This window comes from Ursus maritimus, unplaced genomic scaffold (assembly GCF_017311325.1).
Source record: "Ursus maritimus isolate PB19 unplaced genomic scaffold, ASM1731132v1 scaffold_23, whole genome shotgun sequence".
NCBI lineage: Eukaryota > Metazoa > Chordata > Mammalia > Carnivora > Ursidae > Ursus > Ursus maritimus.
This window is the reverse complement of record NW_024424786.1, coordinates 35311867-35327220: the sequence shown is the minus strand read 5'-3', so window position 1 is coordinate 35327220 and position 15354 is coordinate 35311867. Positions and strand designations below refer to the sequence as shown.

At 55.1% G+C, this 15354-nt stretch overlaps 1 protein-coding gene across 1 annotated transcript in view; it reads right to left on the bottom strand.

The window, feature by feature from the left end:
- DTX4 (deltex E3 ubiquitin ligase 4) overlaps window positions 1–15354 on the bottom strand; it is a 33294-nt gene that overhangs the window by 16423 nt on the left and 1517 nt on the right. Inside the window, exons 2-4 of the mRNA XM_040639138.1 lie at window positions 7665–8388; window positions 1321–1382; window positions 590–751 (exon numbers count right to left, since the gene is read on the bottom strand). Of these exons, the coding sequence (XP_040495072.1) occupies window positions 590–751; window positions 1321–1382; window positions 7665–8388 (948 nt within the window). The remainder of the gene's footprint in view (window positions 1–589; window positions 752–1320; window positions 1383–7664; window positions 8389–15354) is intronic.

Sequence of the window (15354 nt, the reverse complement as noted above, 5' to 3'; positions counted from 1 at the left end):
TGGACGCAGGCTCTCTGCGGTCACACGCCTCGCAATGGCAAAGTCAGGGTTTGAGCCCAGTCTGTTTGGGTGCCCATGCCGCAGAGATCTTCCTCTGTATCGTATTTTGTTTGTGTCACACTTTGTGGTTTTATGTTTCTGTATTTCTGGGCTGCATTTTTATCCTTCTTAAAGCGTCTCCACCTGATTCATACACAATCCACTTTGGTACAATCCCTGAAACAGGTACCAGCTGGGCCCACTTAGCAGAGGCGGAACAAAAGCACAGAGGGTGAAGCCACAGGTATGACCTTTAGCGATGGAGGCCGAGCTAAGGATGGGACCCAAACCTCTTTTTTTTTTTTAAAGATTTTTTTTATTTATTTATTTGACAGAGATAGAGACAGCCAGCGAGAGAGGGAACACAAGCAGGGGGAGTGGGAGAGGAAGAAGCAGGCTCACAGCAGAGGAGCCTGATGTGGGGCTCCATCCCACAACGCCAGGACCACGCCCTGAGCCGAAGGCAGACGCTTAACCGCTGTGCCACCCAGGCGCCCCAAGGGGCCCAAAACTTTGACTCCCCTACCCCTTAAGATAAGGAGGCTGATACCTTTCTTGGCTTGTTTTTTGGTTGTCTTGCGGCTCATGTTGGAAACCCCTGGGATGGATTTGATTTCGCTCTTGCTGACCGGGGGCGGGTGGAGGACCAGCTTTGGGGGCCTGGTGAGACACACAGGCAGCCCTGCGGCGCTCATGAGGATCCCAGTGATTCCTGGAAGGGCAGGGCATGAGGAAGGACTGCAGAATGAGCTGCCAGCATCCCGTAAACCGCCCTCCCCACAAACCCACTCTCCCGCTTCCCAGCAGAGTTCTCGGAACACATTCTCCACCTCCCCTTCCTCGCAGCTTTCCCCAGAAATATCTGTGTTCACTCACCCTCAACAGCATGCTTTGTTTTTTTGTTTTTTTTTTGTTTTTTTTGTTTTTTAAAGATTTTATTTATTTATTTGACAGAGAGACAGCCAGCGAGAGAGGGAACACAAGCAGGGGGAGTGGGAGAGGAAGAAGCAGGCTCATAGCGGAGGAGCCTGATGTGGGGCTCGATCCCATAACGCTGGGATCACACCCCGAGCCGAAGGCAGCGGCTCAACGACTGCGTCACCCAGGCGCCCCAGCATGCTTTGCTTTTAACAGTCAGTCTCCCACACCCTTCCTGCCCTTCCAGCCCCACTCCTAAAATCCTCCTTCACTCTGATGCTTTCTCTTTTATAAAATGCTCACTGCCGACTTTACAGCTTCCTTCCTCTGCCCGGAGCTGGGGCAGCCCAGAGTGTCTCTTACCTGCCAAGGCAGGATTCACAGGACTGGACCCATTCAGGCTCTTCACTGGCACGGTGGGGACCCTGCGGAAGGCAAGAGACGTACGTTATGGTTTTGACAAGCGGGACAAAATAGGTCAGTGTTGGAACCCCAAAAATTCACCCACCGAGGGGTTCCCCTTTCATACAGAAACTACTTACCCCTATTAAAGGCAGAGTCAGTTCTTAGCACCACAACCAGAGGGGTTACCTTTATTTATTTATTTTTAAAGATTTAATTGATTTCTTTTGGGGGGGTGGGGCAGAAGGAGACAGAGAACCTCAAGCAGACTTCCTGCTGAGTGTGGAGCCCGACGCAGGGCTCGATCCCATGATCCTGAGATCAGGACCTGAGCCAAAATCAAGAATTAGATGCTCATTCGACAGCCACCCAGGTGCCCCCAGGAGTGTTACCTTTAAAATCTAAGACCAGGTCACCCCTCCACTCAGAACCCCAAAACTCAGAATGGCTCCTCATTTCACTCAAGGTCTCAGCAAGGCCTACATGTCCGTATGAGCTGCCAACACCCTCCGGCCCTCACCTCCCTGGTCTCTCCAAGATCACTCGCCATTTTACTCTGCTGCAGCTGTTCTTCCCAAATGCCAGCCATGCTCCTTCCTCGGAGCCTTTGCATATGCTGTTCCCTCTGCCTGAAAGGCTCTACCAGCAGAGAGCTGCTGAGCCTCCTTCTACGAATCCTTCAGTCGGCGCTGACCCTTTCGTGAGGCTCCTAAGACCATCTCATTTACTACTGTGATGCATCCCTCCCATCCCACCTCAATGCCTCTTACCTCGCTCTATTTTTTTTTCATGGAACTTAACAATTTTTTTAAAAAATAAGTTGTTGCTTTATTACCTCCCTTTCCAGAATCACAGGCTCTAGAAAGGCAAATATCTTTGTTTCACTGGGAGCCCAACACTAGCAGGCACTCAGTGAGTCCTGGCTGACCGAATGATAAAGAAGCAAGCTCACACTTGGGTGTACAGAGACGTCACCTGAGAGTCACCTGAGAAGCGTTTAAAAAGACAGAGCCCCGGGCCTGAATCAGCATTCCCACCGGTGGGGCACAGGAAACCGCACTGTCACTAGCTTCTGCCTGGAGGACGCAGCTCCAGCCCGTCCCAGCCCAACACTGGGAAACCACTGCTCCGACAGCTGTCACCCCTCCTTTTCCCCGAGAAATCTAAATATCAGGCAGAGCCTCCTCCTCTGTCCTTCTCCCCAGAAACCCGAGCCAGGCTGGAGAGCAGTCTGCACAGCTGCCTGGGAAAGGCGAGGCCTCCCACGACGCCGAATAGAAAAATATGGGACATGTGGGGCTGGGTCTTGCGCCATCCACCCCCCCAACCTCTTGCCACCCAGGCTTCTACAGCTGGGCTCGGAGGGGAAAGTGGGCCTGGAGACGCATGGACTGGGTCACAGATGACTCCAGGAGCCAGAGAGCCGGAGAAGCCAGCAGTGCTGCTGTGGGGGCAGGGTTGTGCTGGGAAAACAGGAGGGGGAAGGGCACGTCCCGTTGTTTCTTTATGTTGTTTATTATTTGTTGATTTGCCCATTCATATTGAGCCCTACTTCTGCTGGAGCCTGGGGACACAGCAGTGAACAAGACAGCCTGTGGCCCTTCATCCACGCGTGGTCCTGGCGAAGAGGCACAGAGCCCACGTGGCACCAGGCACAGTCCTAACGGGTCACCGTTTATAAGACTTCAACAACCTGCGCGAGAGGTGCTGTTATCATCAACCTCATTTTAAGAGGCAAGGAGGCTGAGGCACAGAGAGGTTAAGCAAGCCTGATGGAGGCCACACAGCTAAGGATTCACACCCAGCAAGTCTGACTAGAGCCCACGTCGTAGCCACTCACCGTGCTACGCTCTTGTGTCTGTGCGAACCTTCTATCACCCACGTTGCAGACAGAGAACGTGGGAGCCCAGAGAGCGTACAGAATAAAGCCACGACCAAGACAGAGGAGTTGGCATGGGGCTGCGCAGGGGGTCTGCCTGTCCCCCACAAGCCCGCAGTGATGGGTGCTTCCCCAGCTGAGTCTTCCTGGGGCCCCCGTCCCTTCCTGGGACGGTGACATGTGCACTGGGGCTGCGAGAAGGATGTGAAAGAACATATGGGAGTGTTTGTGTCACCCACCATGGGCTACTTCTCCCCCAGAATAAATCAAACCCGCATGGGGGGAAGGGAAGGCTGAATTCAACACAAAGGGAAGTCAGCCAAGAACAGAGGCCCAGCCTTGCTTCTGGACTCCATGGCCTGCCCCACAGGGCCAGGCAGGGTATGGTAGACAGAAGTCAGGAAAACCAGGTTCGAGTCCCAACCCGGCCAGTAACTCCTCACGACCTCCCTCAATTTTTTCTGAGCCTCAATCTCCTTACCAGTGAACCTGTGAGGGTCTGAAGTTAGCAGATGCCGGGGGAGGGGAAGAGGGGCTTCTTGAAGATTCCCTGCCTCAGTGCTTAAGAGCAGGGTAGCTGCCTCAGCCCTGGGTCCGCCACAGGGCTGACTGGTCTCCCCACAGCTGGTCTGGAGACCCGGAGAGAAGGGTCCAGTAGCCTGTGCCTATTCCCCAGCTCCCCACCAGGGGGCAGCGCTTGTAGTCCAGCCCGCACCTGCCTGCCCCCTACCAGCTCCAACGCCCCCCTCTCCAGCTGATAAGTAGCTGTGATCTGGGTGACAAAAGCCACCTTTGTTCCCACAAACTGGACTGGCAGGTTTCCACACCCAATCTGGTTAACCAGGAAAGAGTCCAATCCCCAGAGCGCACCCTGGGTAGCCCAAGAACCCGGGGAGGGGGCCAGGCCTGAAGAGAGGGAGGGTCCCCGTGAGGACCCTGGACTCCGGGGAATACTGTGGGAGAGGCGGTGTCCCTGCCATTCCTGGAAAGGGACAACGTGAGAGTAGGTTCTGGATGGTGGCAGCGAACTGCAGGTGGAGGGGGATATTGCTTACAGAATGCAGAAGGGTACCGCGGAGGGGGCCCTGCACGGAGGTCAGGAAACCTGCCTTCTAGTCCAGGGTGGCACTGGCTTTGTGCCTTTGGGAGAGCCACACAGCCTCCCTGCACTTCGCTGACCACATTCGAGTTACCACACCCAGAAACAGGACACCCTACATCTCTGTCCTCGGGGTCCCTCTGAGGATTTAGGATCTAGGTCAAATACTCTGTAAACAGGCAAGCCCTATGCAAATTGGGGGGGTTGTTTACATTTTTGTTTCCCAACTGTAAGAGGAAGTTGGGCTTGATAAAGCCTTTTCCTGCTGTAATAGTCCAATGTTCTCAGATTCTGGAGGACATCGAGGGTAAAGTGTGAGGTTGAGAGCTGAGTTGGCCGTAACTGATCGGCCCCCTCCCCCACGGTGGTGGCTGGTTAAAATGGAAACCATGGAGGTGGCCCATGTCCTCCCCACCAGTCACACCCCGCTGGGGCCCCAGCTGTCTGTGCCTGAGCCCTCCTTCCAGAAATCAGCAACCCCATGAATGGCATGCATTTCACATCCTCCAGGCGGCTCAGCCAAAGCTGCCTGGCCTAACCATCAGAAGACACCCTCCCCCATTCTGCTGGGCTCTTCTCAGTTTCCATTTCTGTCCCTTGAGCACAAAACTAAGAAAAGAGAAGAGCTGGCAAGGTGGCAGAAGGAGGGGGCCGATGGCAGGAGAAAAGCTCTGCAGACGCCATGGTGAGAAGTGGTGGGTTTGGGGGGTGGGGGAGTAGTGAGCCGACCCAGGAATCCTCAGGCCTGACAATGGTCTTGTCTCTCCAGCAACCAAAGTCTCGCCGGAGATAGAGAAGCCTCAATTCTGGAGGAGAGGGGGAGAGGGGCCACTCCTGCCCCTACTCCGCAGCCCCCCTCTCTTCTCTTTAGAAACCCCCTGCTTGTGTCTCTGAATAATTCACAGGGTCTTTTGTTCCCCGCAAACCCTTCTCTTCAGCCCACCTCTCCCGCCCTCCCTGGTCTTCCTTTTTTCCGTGGGAAAGTTGCTTGAAGAGTTCACGGACAGGGAGAGGAGGGGAAGGGGCCAGTCCACGACAGAAGGTCGACGGCCGTGCCGCACAAAGGGAGTAAGCACGCTAATTAAATGGCCAAGAAAGACTGGAGGAGAAGATGGTGGTGGGGGTGAGGGTGGTGGTAAGAGGTAGAAAAAGGAAAGCGCTGGAAGATAGAGGGGCAGGGCGGGGCCTCCCCTGTCAGGCAAACAGCGCGGAGAAAAAAGCTCGTTTCTATAGCCCTTTTGAAACGGTCCGCCCGGACCTCCGCCCCATTCTCTCGCTCCAATTCCACTGGCAGGCAGGGGAAGAGAGCAGAGACGAAGCGCTGCCGGCTCCCGGGTGCGATTGACAGTGATCTGGGGGTCCTTTCCCTCAGCTGTGGCGTGGGGCCACTTGGCATTTGCCGACGGCTGGAAATGAGGTGGGGCCTGAGACTCTGCTCCCCTTTCACTTCAACGACGACCTTAAGTAGACACGTGGGAATGATAGCAGCTATCCTGACCAAACTCCCCCCGCATGCCACACATTGCGCTGAATCTAGACGCTGAGTATTTCATGTAACTCTTGCGACAGCCCTGAGAAGGAAGGTACTATTACTCTCCCATTTCGCAGCTGAGCAAACTGAAGACTGAGGGTGCGTGATCTGCCCCAGGTTCCACACCAGGAACGTGGGTTCCCGCCCAGGCAGTCAGGCTCGGGAGGCTGTGCTTCCCGTCCACTATACGAGCCTCCCTCTGCCACACCAGTAGTCACCCTGGAACTCTGTCAGAGGCCCCCAGGATGCTGCTGGCCGACCTGGGGAAGAAAGGGAGCAGTGGGGTGGTTTAGGTGCCCATTCCCCTCTCCCGAATATTCTGCCAGCTCAGAAATAGAGGAAAACCCCGTGCATCTGACCAGCACTTGACCATCCATAAAATGCCTTCACATACAACGAGGAGCAGAGCTTTAGCCAAAAGGGCAGAGCATGAGGGGACTAAACCCTGGGCTCCAACCCCCGCTCTATGACCCTGGGCCGTGTGGGCCTCCTGGGAAGTTAATTCTGAGCCGGGTGCCCAGGCCTGACACTCGGCGCACAGGGTCAGGGAATGGGGTGACACACTGGCGAGTGTGCCTGGTATACTCTCAAGGGATGAGCTCCCTTCGTGGGGGTTTCCACAAAGACTCCACGGGCAGGCAAGGCGAGCCTGACGATCCCCATTTCACGCACGAGGAAACTGGACCTAGGGACGCTCTACGGCTTCGTTTAGCCGCGGAGGCCGGGGCGGAGGCCGGGGCGGAGGCCGGGCCTCTCCTCTCTCCTCGCACGGCTGAACCTGTGTGTGCTGCCAGCCTCCGCTGGGCAGCCTGAAGTTCACACACAGGTGTTCAACCTACCTGCACACCGCCCAGACTGTCTGGGGCTCAGGGGTCACAGGCAGGGCCAGGCCCTTCTGGAGAAAGGGAAGAGTGGGCCGGTGTGAGACGCGGGCAAAGGCTGTGGGCACCACAAGGACGGGGGTCTCTCCATTTGAAGATTAGGAAGACCAAGAAGATCCTAAAAAGCAGTGATCACAGAACCCACGAGGACACCAGGCGGTCGCGGGACGTACGGAGACAATGAACAGAGAGTGCTCGGCGCACATAGTAAGCACTCACTAAGTATGCGCTATTATTTCCAACCTGGAGTTACCGCCCCACGTTCCAGAGAGACCAGGGAAAGGGGCTAACCTCATTTGGCACCTAGTGTATGCTGGGCACTGTGGTGTGTGCTTGACAGAGAAGCAGCTCAGCTGAGTCACAAGAGTCTGGCTCTGACGTCGGACTTCCCGAAGTTTGAGTTCTTGGTCTCAGCCAAGGATTGCTCTGTGCCTTTGAGCAAGAGAACCTCTGATTTCTTCATGGGTAAAATGGAATCAGAATACCTACTCCCAAGAGTTGCTTCAAGGATTAAAGGAGGTGGTAAAGCCCCCAACTAGATTCTGCTGGGAGCTCCTTCAGTATTGCCTGTTATGCATGGTGTGCATGACCTTGAACCCTCAGCAGCTGGCCTGGGGTGGGGGGTATCACCAGCGTTTACAGACGAGGAAGTCAGGACTCTGGGATGTTAGGGTTCTGTCCCAAATCACACCGCTATGGCAAAGTCACAATCAGAAGCCAGATATGATGGACCCCAGAAGCCAAGCCCAACCCTCGCCCCCCACACCACGCTGCCTTCCACCGGCCACCAGAGGGTCAGGACCAGATGGCAGGGAGCCTAAGTCCTGGCAGCCCCTCTGTCATCTCTGACCCCGATCAGTCAGGTCCTATGCCCATTATGAGTAAAGGCTCAGAGGCAGCCTTGGAAGTACCTACCCAGAGGCGATCAGCACCCGGGACTGGGCAATGGCCAATCGCTGCAGGTTGGTCCGATTTAGGGTCGCCAGGGCCACCCTTCCGGTCTTGCCGTTGGCTCCGGGGGGACTGGCGGGAGAGCCCACGGTCACCCCTGCCGGAGTGCTGGAGGCCTGTCGCCGGATCGCCTGCGACGGGACCGTCTTCACCGGGCCTCGGACGGTGCCCGCGCTGTCCAGGAGCTTGGCCCCGGACCCTGGTGGGGGGGGCAGTTTGACCGCCCCAGATGGGGGCATGTTCTTGCGGGCGGCTGGAGGCTGCAGCGGCCCGCTGCTCCCGTTGGCCACGGCCGCCTTGACGCTCATCACCAGCACGCACTGCGGGCAGGAGCAGGGCGGGGCCGCGGGCGAGGCGGCCGACGCGGGGCTGGCCGGCCAGGACTGGGCCTTGGGCAAGGTGCCGGTGACCATGGGGTAGATGAGATCCAGGCGCCGGCGGACGCGGCGTTGGCGCTGGGTCTGCCGGTTGATCTGGCCCATGGTGCTGAAGTCAATGACGTAGCTGAAGCCGATGGAGGTGAGGTCGATCCAGGGGTGCTGCTTCTCATAGGCGTGCTGGATGGTGATGCCTACTTCCATGTCATAGGGCGTCCAAGAACCGTTGTCATTCTCCCACTCCCATACCACGCCCTTGCCGGGGGCCGAGGACGGGTCGTAGTAGTTGCGGCGAACTGGACGGAGGGTCCCTGCGGGGGTGGGACGGAGGACAGGGTCAAGGTCAGCAAGGAATGAAACTGGATTGCGTTGAGTTCAGAGGCAAACAGGGACCAGTCCTACAGTGGGTGGGCCCTAGGCTGCCTGTTGAGTCTCCAGCTTCCAATGAGACTGCTTCCTGCCTTGAGGAGTGTGTAGTTGCCCGGGGTGGGAGCAGCTCCGTGACAATGTGAAGGGTGTGGGGCCCAGTCGGGTCCCACAAAGAGCACCTGCCCCTTTGCAGCCGGGAGACCTTGGTCTGCGGCCAGATTGATCCACTTCCGGCTTTATGTACAACTCCCCAACCTCCTTTCCTCCCCTAAGAAACAATGAGTCCTTTGCAGAATTTTTGTGAAAATTAAATGTGACCCACTTTTTCATTCCACAAATACGTATTTGTATATGCCAGGATCTGGATCTCTCCTGCACCCCAAAATCTGCACTAAGGCACCTAAAGCCCTTGACACAGGGTAGGTGCTCATGAATGTCCTATCACTTCTCCCTTACCCTCTAAATGGCCCTGCCTGGAGGGCTATGCAGGGAAAGAACAAAGGGTCATGGAAGCCTGGAGGGCAGAGGAAGAAGACCCTGCCTCCAGGAAGGCAGCCCAGCAACCCTGGAGCTGGAGCCTGCTCCCTGTCCCTTTAAGGGTGCAGTAAAAACAAATATAGAAAATCGGGTTGAGAGAACTCTCTTACACTTTTGAGCTTTAAATCTTATACCAGAGTAGTAATAGTGATCATAATAATTTTCTATTTCCCTAACATCTTTCTTTCAAAAAGCCCAAGCCCTCCTAAAGATAGGGTTGCCTTCAATTTCAGTCTCACTGGGGGAGGGGGGCAGGGGGGCAGGGCCAGTGCAGGGAAGCAGTAGGGCAGAAATGAGCCTGCAGGACTGGAGGGAAACTAAGCCTGTAACTCCTGCCTCTTTCTCCCCTACTCACCCCAAACCTGGATTCCGACTCATGCCCAGTCAGGACTCATTTCATGGGTATCAACATCAAGGCTGAAGATGCCTGGGTCAAGGCAGGGTGAGGGGGCCTGGGAGGGTTCCAAGGGTGCTTGAATCTCGCATCTGTCAGCTTAAGCTCTATCCATCAAAGTGGTGGGAAAAGGCTCCCCTTCGCCCGGCCTCTGACCCACCCCCTCCTCCAACCCAGAGGGAGACACTGAGACCGGGGACAGAATTCCATTCAAGGGGGGAAGAAAAGGAACAATGGCTATTCAGGCCTTTGCCAGGGTCATAACCCGCCCCCCACCCCAACTCCAAGCCCCTTAATGACCCAAAACATCAACATTCAGAGGCAGGAGGGAGAAGCAAAACAATCCCCTATTCAGCACCAGGACCTCTGCTGGGGGATGGGGGGGGAGGGAAGCGGGATGGGAGGAAGAGAGGAGGAAGAAGGGGGGGTGGGCAGGAGTTCCCTGGTTTGCCTCCATTTCCTTCCTAAGTAGCCAGCTCGTGGGGGAACAAAGAGCACAGACTTCGGGTCCAACAGCGGAGGCTCTGTCCCTTCCAGCTGTGTGATTAAGCCTCAGTTTCCTCCTCTGCTTGGGCGGCGGTAGTTACTTCAAAGGGTGGATTTGAGGATTAGAGAAAGGAATGAATATAAAGCGGTAAAGTAACACCTGCCACAGGGCAAGAGCTCAACAAAAGTTGGTTGATTATCATTGTAATTTATTTCCCATTATATTTAAGCAGGAGGGAGAAGTCATAGGCAGAGTTTAGTTCAGAGGATGTGGTGTGTGTGTGTGTGTGTGTGTGTGTGTGTGTGTGTGTAAGAGAGAGATTATATATAACTCCTTGTACACTCTTTATTATTTAGAAGGCACCTAACTCATCCCATATGATCTTCACTGCAATCCTAAAAAACACTTTTTAGAAATGAGGAGATTAGTCCATAGTCTCTGAGGGCCTCAGAGAGGAGGGGGGGGGGGGGAATGGGATAGACCGGTGATGGGTAGTAAGGAGGGCACGTATTGCATGGTGCACTGGGTGTTATACGCAACTAACGAATCATCGAACTCTACATCGGAAACCGGGGAGGTACTGTATGGTGACTAACATAATATAATAAAAAATCATTTAAAAAAAAAAAGAAATGAGGAGATTAAGTTTAGAGAGCTTAAATGACCCTATTTTACGTTCTCTCCAGGGTGGCAGGGGCAACGCACTTGTCCAATGCTCACCCATGTGCTTAAGAGGCATTTTTCCAACAGCGGTGTCAATGCCAGAGACGCTGGAGAGCTGTCGCAGAACTTCTGGAAGCTAGCTGTGGCTCCTCCAGGTTTAGCCTCCCAGGCCTGTCTTTCCCTCTACTCCCAGCAGACAGATGCCCTTTTATCCTCCTGCACTTTCTCACCTACTATTCGCCAGGTCTCGCTGCCTAAAATGCCCTCCTTTGCCATTTTACCTATTGAAATTGTCCTCGTTCGGGTCCTAGGCCATTTGCCACGGGTTTCCTGAAATGTTCTCCCAGTCCAGGCCCCCGCCCCAGGAGGTCTGGGGTGCGGATGTGCGTAGGCCTGCCTGGTGTGCACAGGGGCCTCGGCCTTCTCCATCCAGGGCCTTAAGTAGGAGCAGAGAGATAGCACCATCTAGTTCTGGGCTCTAGAGCCTAGGGCGGTGCCTGACGGGCAGGAGGACGCCATAAACGCGCTGTGACTGAAGACTTCCGGCTGCTTTGGCATGTAGTCATTTATCCCATCTTGCTGAGCGAGTGCCCACTGGCTGCTCTGAGGAATCGGGCACTACTCAAATAGCTTACCATCTAAAACTAGACAAGTGTGCGATGACTCTTTATGAAGCAGGATATTCCAGCAGGGGGCCAACAAAACGCACGTGGGCCGAGAAAATTCACCCACATCCCCTCTGTGCTTAAAGCCCTTCCATGACCTCCCCTCAGGTCAGGACCGGACCCTCCCAGCCCCCAGCCTCTGCAGGCTGCCTCACACCCTAATAGGCTCTGCCTACCTCGGTGTGTCACAGGGGCCTCTTTGAGTGCCCCCCACCCCCACATGCTTCTCTCTGGGCCTTTTCCCCAAACACTCCAGCGTCCTCTTTGCTGCTCATGCTTCAGAGTTCAGCTCATTTGCTCAAGGAAACTACTCTGGGCTGCCCTGACCAGATCAGATCCCCACTCCTATTTTTTTGTCTTTACAGAGTTTATCTTGCTGTGCAGTCACACATTTCTTGGTGTGACTGATTTGGTGAATGTCTGTCTCTCTCCACTGGACTCCCAGGCCCGCAGAGTGGGTAGCCAGCTGTTTGCTCATGGTTGTATCCCCGGGGCCTGACATGTCCTGGGAGCTCCATAAATACTGACTGAAGGAAGGAAGGAATGATGGGTGGGAGAACGTTTCAAGAAACAGATGACAAGCTCCGTAAGGCTTGAATGAGAAGAATTTCACCAGGCAAAAATGGCATCTCAGAAGAGGTGGGCTTCGTGAACGGCTGGGGGAGGGGGTGTCAGAGAACTCTAAGGGAACACAGGAGGATAAAAAAGACATCTGTTTGTCAGGAGTAGGGGAAAATATAGGGCAGAGTGGAAGAGAAACCTGGAAAGTTATGTTAGGGCCAAAGCACAGACAGGCTGGAACGCCAGGCTGTGATGGGTTTTACTTGTAGGCCATGCGGAGCCAGTGAAGTCTGTGACACAGAGAAGTGACAGGACCAGAGCTGCTCTGTTAGTTAGTTCCCGAGAAGTAATGAGGGTCCTGGCAGTGAACATGAAAAGGAGGTGACAGACTGGCGGGACCCTACAGTGAAGGAGTGGTAGGACTGGACCTTCAGTAGCCGAATGCTTTCCGAGAGAGGGTCCAGGATCACCTGCTTCCGAATCTCCTGGGGTACAGATGGGCAACACCTCCTAGAGTACCCCCGGGCCGCTAGGAGGAATCATCAGCCTCTCCGGGGCCTGGGAATCTGCATGTGAACACCGCCCCTGGACTCCCATCATGCACACGTTTCAACAGCTGGGCCACGTATCCATGTGCCTCGACACACTGGCCACCTGAACAAGACTCTGAATGACGGAATCAAAGAACCCTGAGGTCTTGACGATGGACACGTGGTGAAATGGTGGCACCATTTGCAGGCAGTGGGCTGTCAAGAGGAAGAGCTGGTTTTTGGAGGGAAAGGTGCTGAGTTCACTCAGCCCCAGCAGGTTAGAGACAGAAGGCAGACCTCAGGACTGAAGTTGTGGGACCAAAGAATGTCTTCGTGGGATTTCACTTCTCTGATTATTTTCAGAGACCGCCGTAATCTGGAATGTGCTAGCTGGTCCTGGCCTCCTCTAAACGCAGGACCGTGGACTAGATGACCTGAGGAATCCACTTAGTCCTTGGGTGCAGTGACCCAAAGAAAAGGCCTCTAATAGGATAGGAATAAAGACTGTTCATAAACTAAGCAGGGAGAAAGAGAAAGAAAATCAGTTTCTCCTGGCAGCTCGGACTCCGAAGCACCTAAGATGTTTTGGCTCCTGGGAAAGGGGAAAAACACCTTCCAGGCATGACCCTGTCTCAAGGGCCCTTTACACCTGGGTATCACCGTGTCAGAGAAATTCCGGGCCTCTCCAAAGCGCCCCTCAGCCCCACTGGAATGTCCCATGAGGGCAAAGCCCCGGCTGTTTCGCTACAGGGATATCCCAGGGCCTGGAACAGTGCCTGCACCAATGAGGCGCCCCGGAAGTGTTCGCCGATGACGGAGTAGAGCGTGGGACCCTTGATTTGGCATCTCAGCTCTGCCTTCGACACGCTGTGAAACTTCGAGCAACTCAGTCTCTTCCAAATTGTTTCCCTTCCTATAAAATGGGGACAAGTAGGTCCTTCCTAAGATCGCTGTGAGGACTAAACAAGACAATGTGTGCAATGGGCCTGGAGCATCCTGCACACGGTCACGGCCACGCGGTCCTCGTGAGGCTCGCGTCCTCCACACCTGTGCTATGAGGGGCGGGGGGTATCGTGGGCACCTAAAACTCAGCTTCTGTCAAAACCGTTCATCTCTCTCCATCTGACCTGTCTCAGCCTATTAAAGACATAAAAGAGGCAAAAGTTGCAGAGAAAACTCTGAGCTGGAAAGGTCTCTGCCTTGCACCAAGCCCCTTCTAAGCAGCATCCTCACCGGTGCAGAGGCCGGACCCCTTCACCTGTCCACCTGCATGACGACAGGACAGAAGCCAGACGGCTCTGAAGGCTGCTCTTCATTCCACAGAGAAAAATGAGGCCTGAGCAGCTCAGGGACTTGTCCAAGGTCACACAGGAAGCCCATGAGTCTACGGTGAGAGCCTGAGTCATGTCTCCCCCGGCCAGCCTGGGGCTCCCCATGTCCCGCAGCTGGCCGTGGTGGCGATCACATGTACTGGAAGATACAAGGGGCAGGGACGCTAAAGGACAGCACTCCTGTCTCTGCCCTGTGGCAGAAACGGTAAGTCCAGTCAAGATAAATGACCATAGATGGAAAGGACCCAACCAAGGCTCTGGAAGCAGCCAAGACCATCTCCTCCCTTCTTCCAGATTCCCTAGCCCAAAACACTAGCGGAGGTCAGCACGGAGTGCAAATAACTCAAACGGAGACACGGCGTGGGGAGGAAGGGCCCCGGGGCAAACACAGGGGCAGACGGTGTCTGCAACCGCCCTGCCATCTCCCTGGAGACAGGGTGGGCGAGGCTGGAGCCCAGGGGAGCTAGAGTCTGAGGCCTCACTCCCAGCAGTGCAGGCAACTTGTGAAGAAACAGAGCTCCCATGTCAGGAAATGTCCCCACATAGAGGAGGCAACAAAAAAGAGAGGACTCCCCTCTAGGCAGGGGACTTCCAGCTCTCCTTTGTTTATGGGGATGTTTCTGGTTCCCAGCTTCAAACTGTGGCTTGGGGATGGCGGGTAATTTAATTAAACATTGCCAGGGCTTGGCTGAGGTTGCCTGGGTGCCGGCAGTACAAAGTTGCTACCCTGTCATGGCCTCATCAATGAGCTATATTGAAAGGAACTGTGTGTCTGTTGGCAGAGAAGGGAGAGGAGGGGGCTCCGAGCCCAGAAACCCAGAGACTCTATTCTGCTTTGACAAGCTCCTTGACAGCCCGGCATTCCTGGGAATTCAGCCCAGGGCCTTCGGCACCCCGCGCAGGGCCTGGCACTAGGAGGAAGGGGCTCAGTACCCGCTCACCCACTGACCAGTAGAATGAGCGGCTGAAATCTGAAGCAGTCTGGGTCATGCGCCTCTACGACAGACCCGAGGCCGTCTTTGAAAGGATGCAGGGCTAGCTCTCTGCCTCGGTCTCAAATCTGAGGAGCCACCAGGCCGTGGTCAGCCTGTCCTCAGGGAAGGGTGGTCAGACCTTGTGGGGAGGGGACATAGCTTCTGTCCCTCAACCCTGTTTTCTCTGTAACTTCACCTCTGTCGACAGGGCACCTCTCATCCCCGTCTTAGACACCCCTGAACACTGACGAAACTTCACCCCCTCCCAAATGTGGGACAGGGGCTGGGACCTTTATGCCACCAGGGTGTTTCTTCACATGCAGCAAAGATTCAGTCTGAAACAGAAAAGCTAACACCTGCCTGTTCATTCTGAGCAGGACGGGAACACCCGGTCCGGTGTCTTAACTGCTAGTCCTCCCAGGTGCCACCTCCAGGGCTCAGCAACCCCCCAAGTCTGCTGCCTCCACCTTCCCCTCCACAACCTTTACCCCAATTGCCCAATTACATTCAGCCCCTCCCCCTCAGCCACACTTAATCCTCTTTCTCAATCTCCCCACATTCCTCCTCTTGCCCTCCTCCCCCCAGACTCTCTGGGCTCCACCTCCCTCCCTTTCCTACCAGGGTTTAAGCCCCTCCAGATGCTAACACTTCTGGAATCCTTTCCCTCAGAAAGCTTTACTCAGTTGGCCAGTATCTGCAAAGTCCCTGGCAAAGAGGCTGTTGGGAGTTATGACTAAAGATGGGGACATGAGGGTGGAAAGACGCC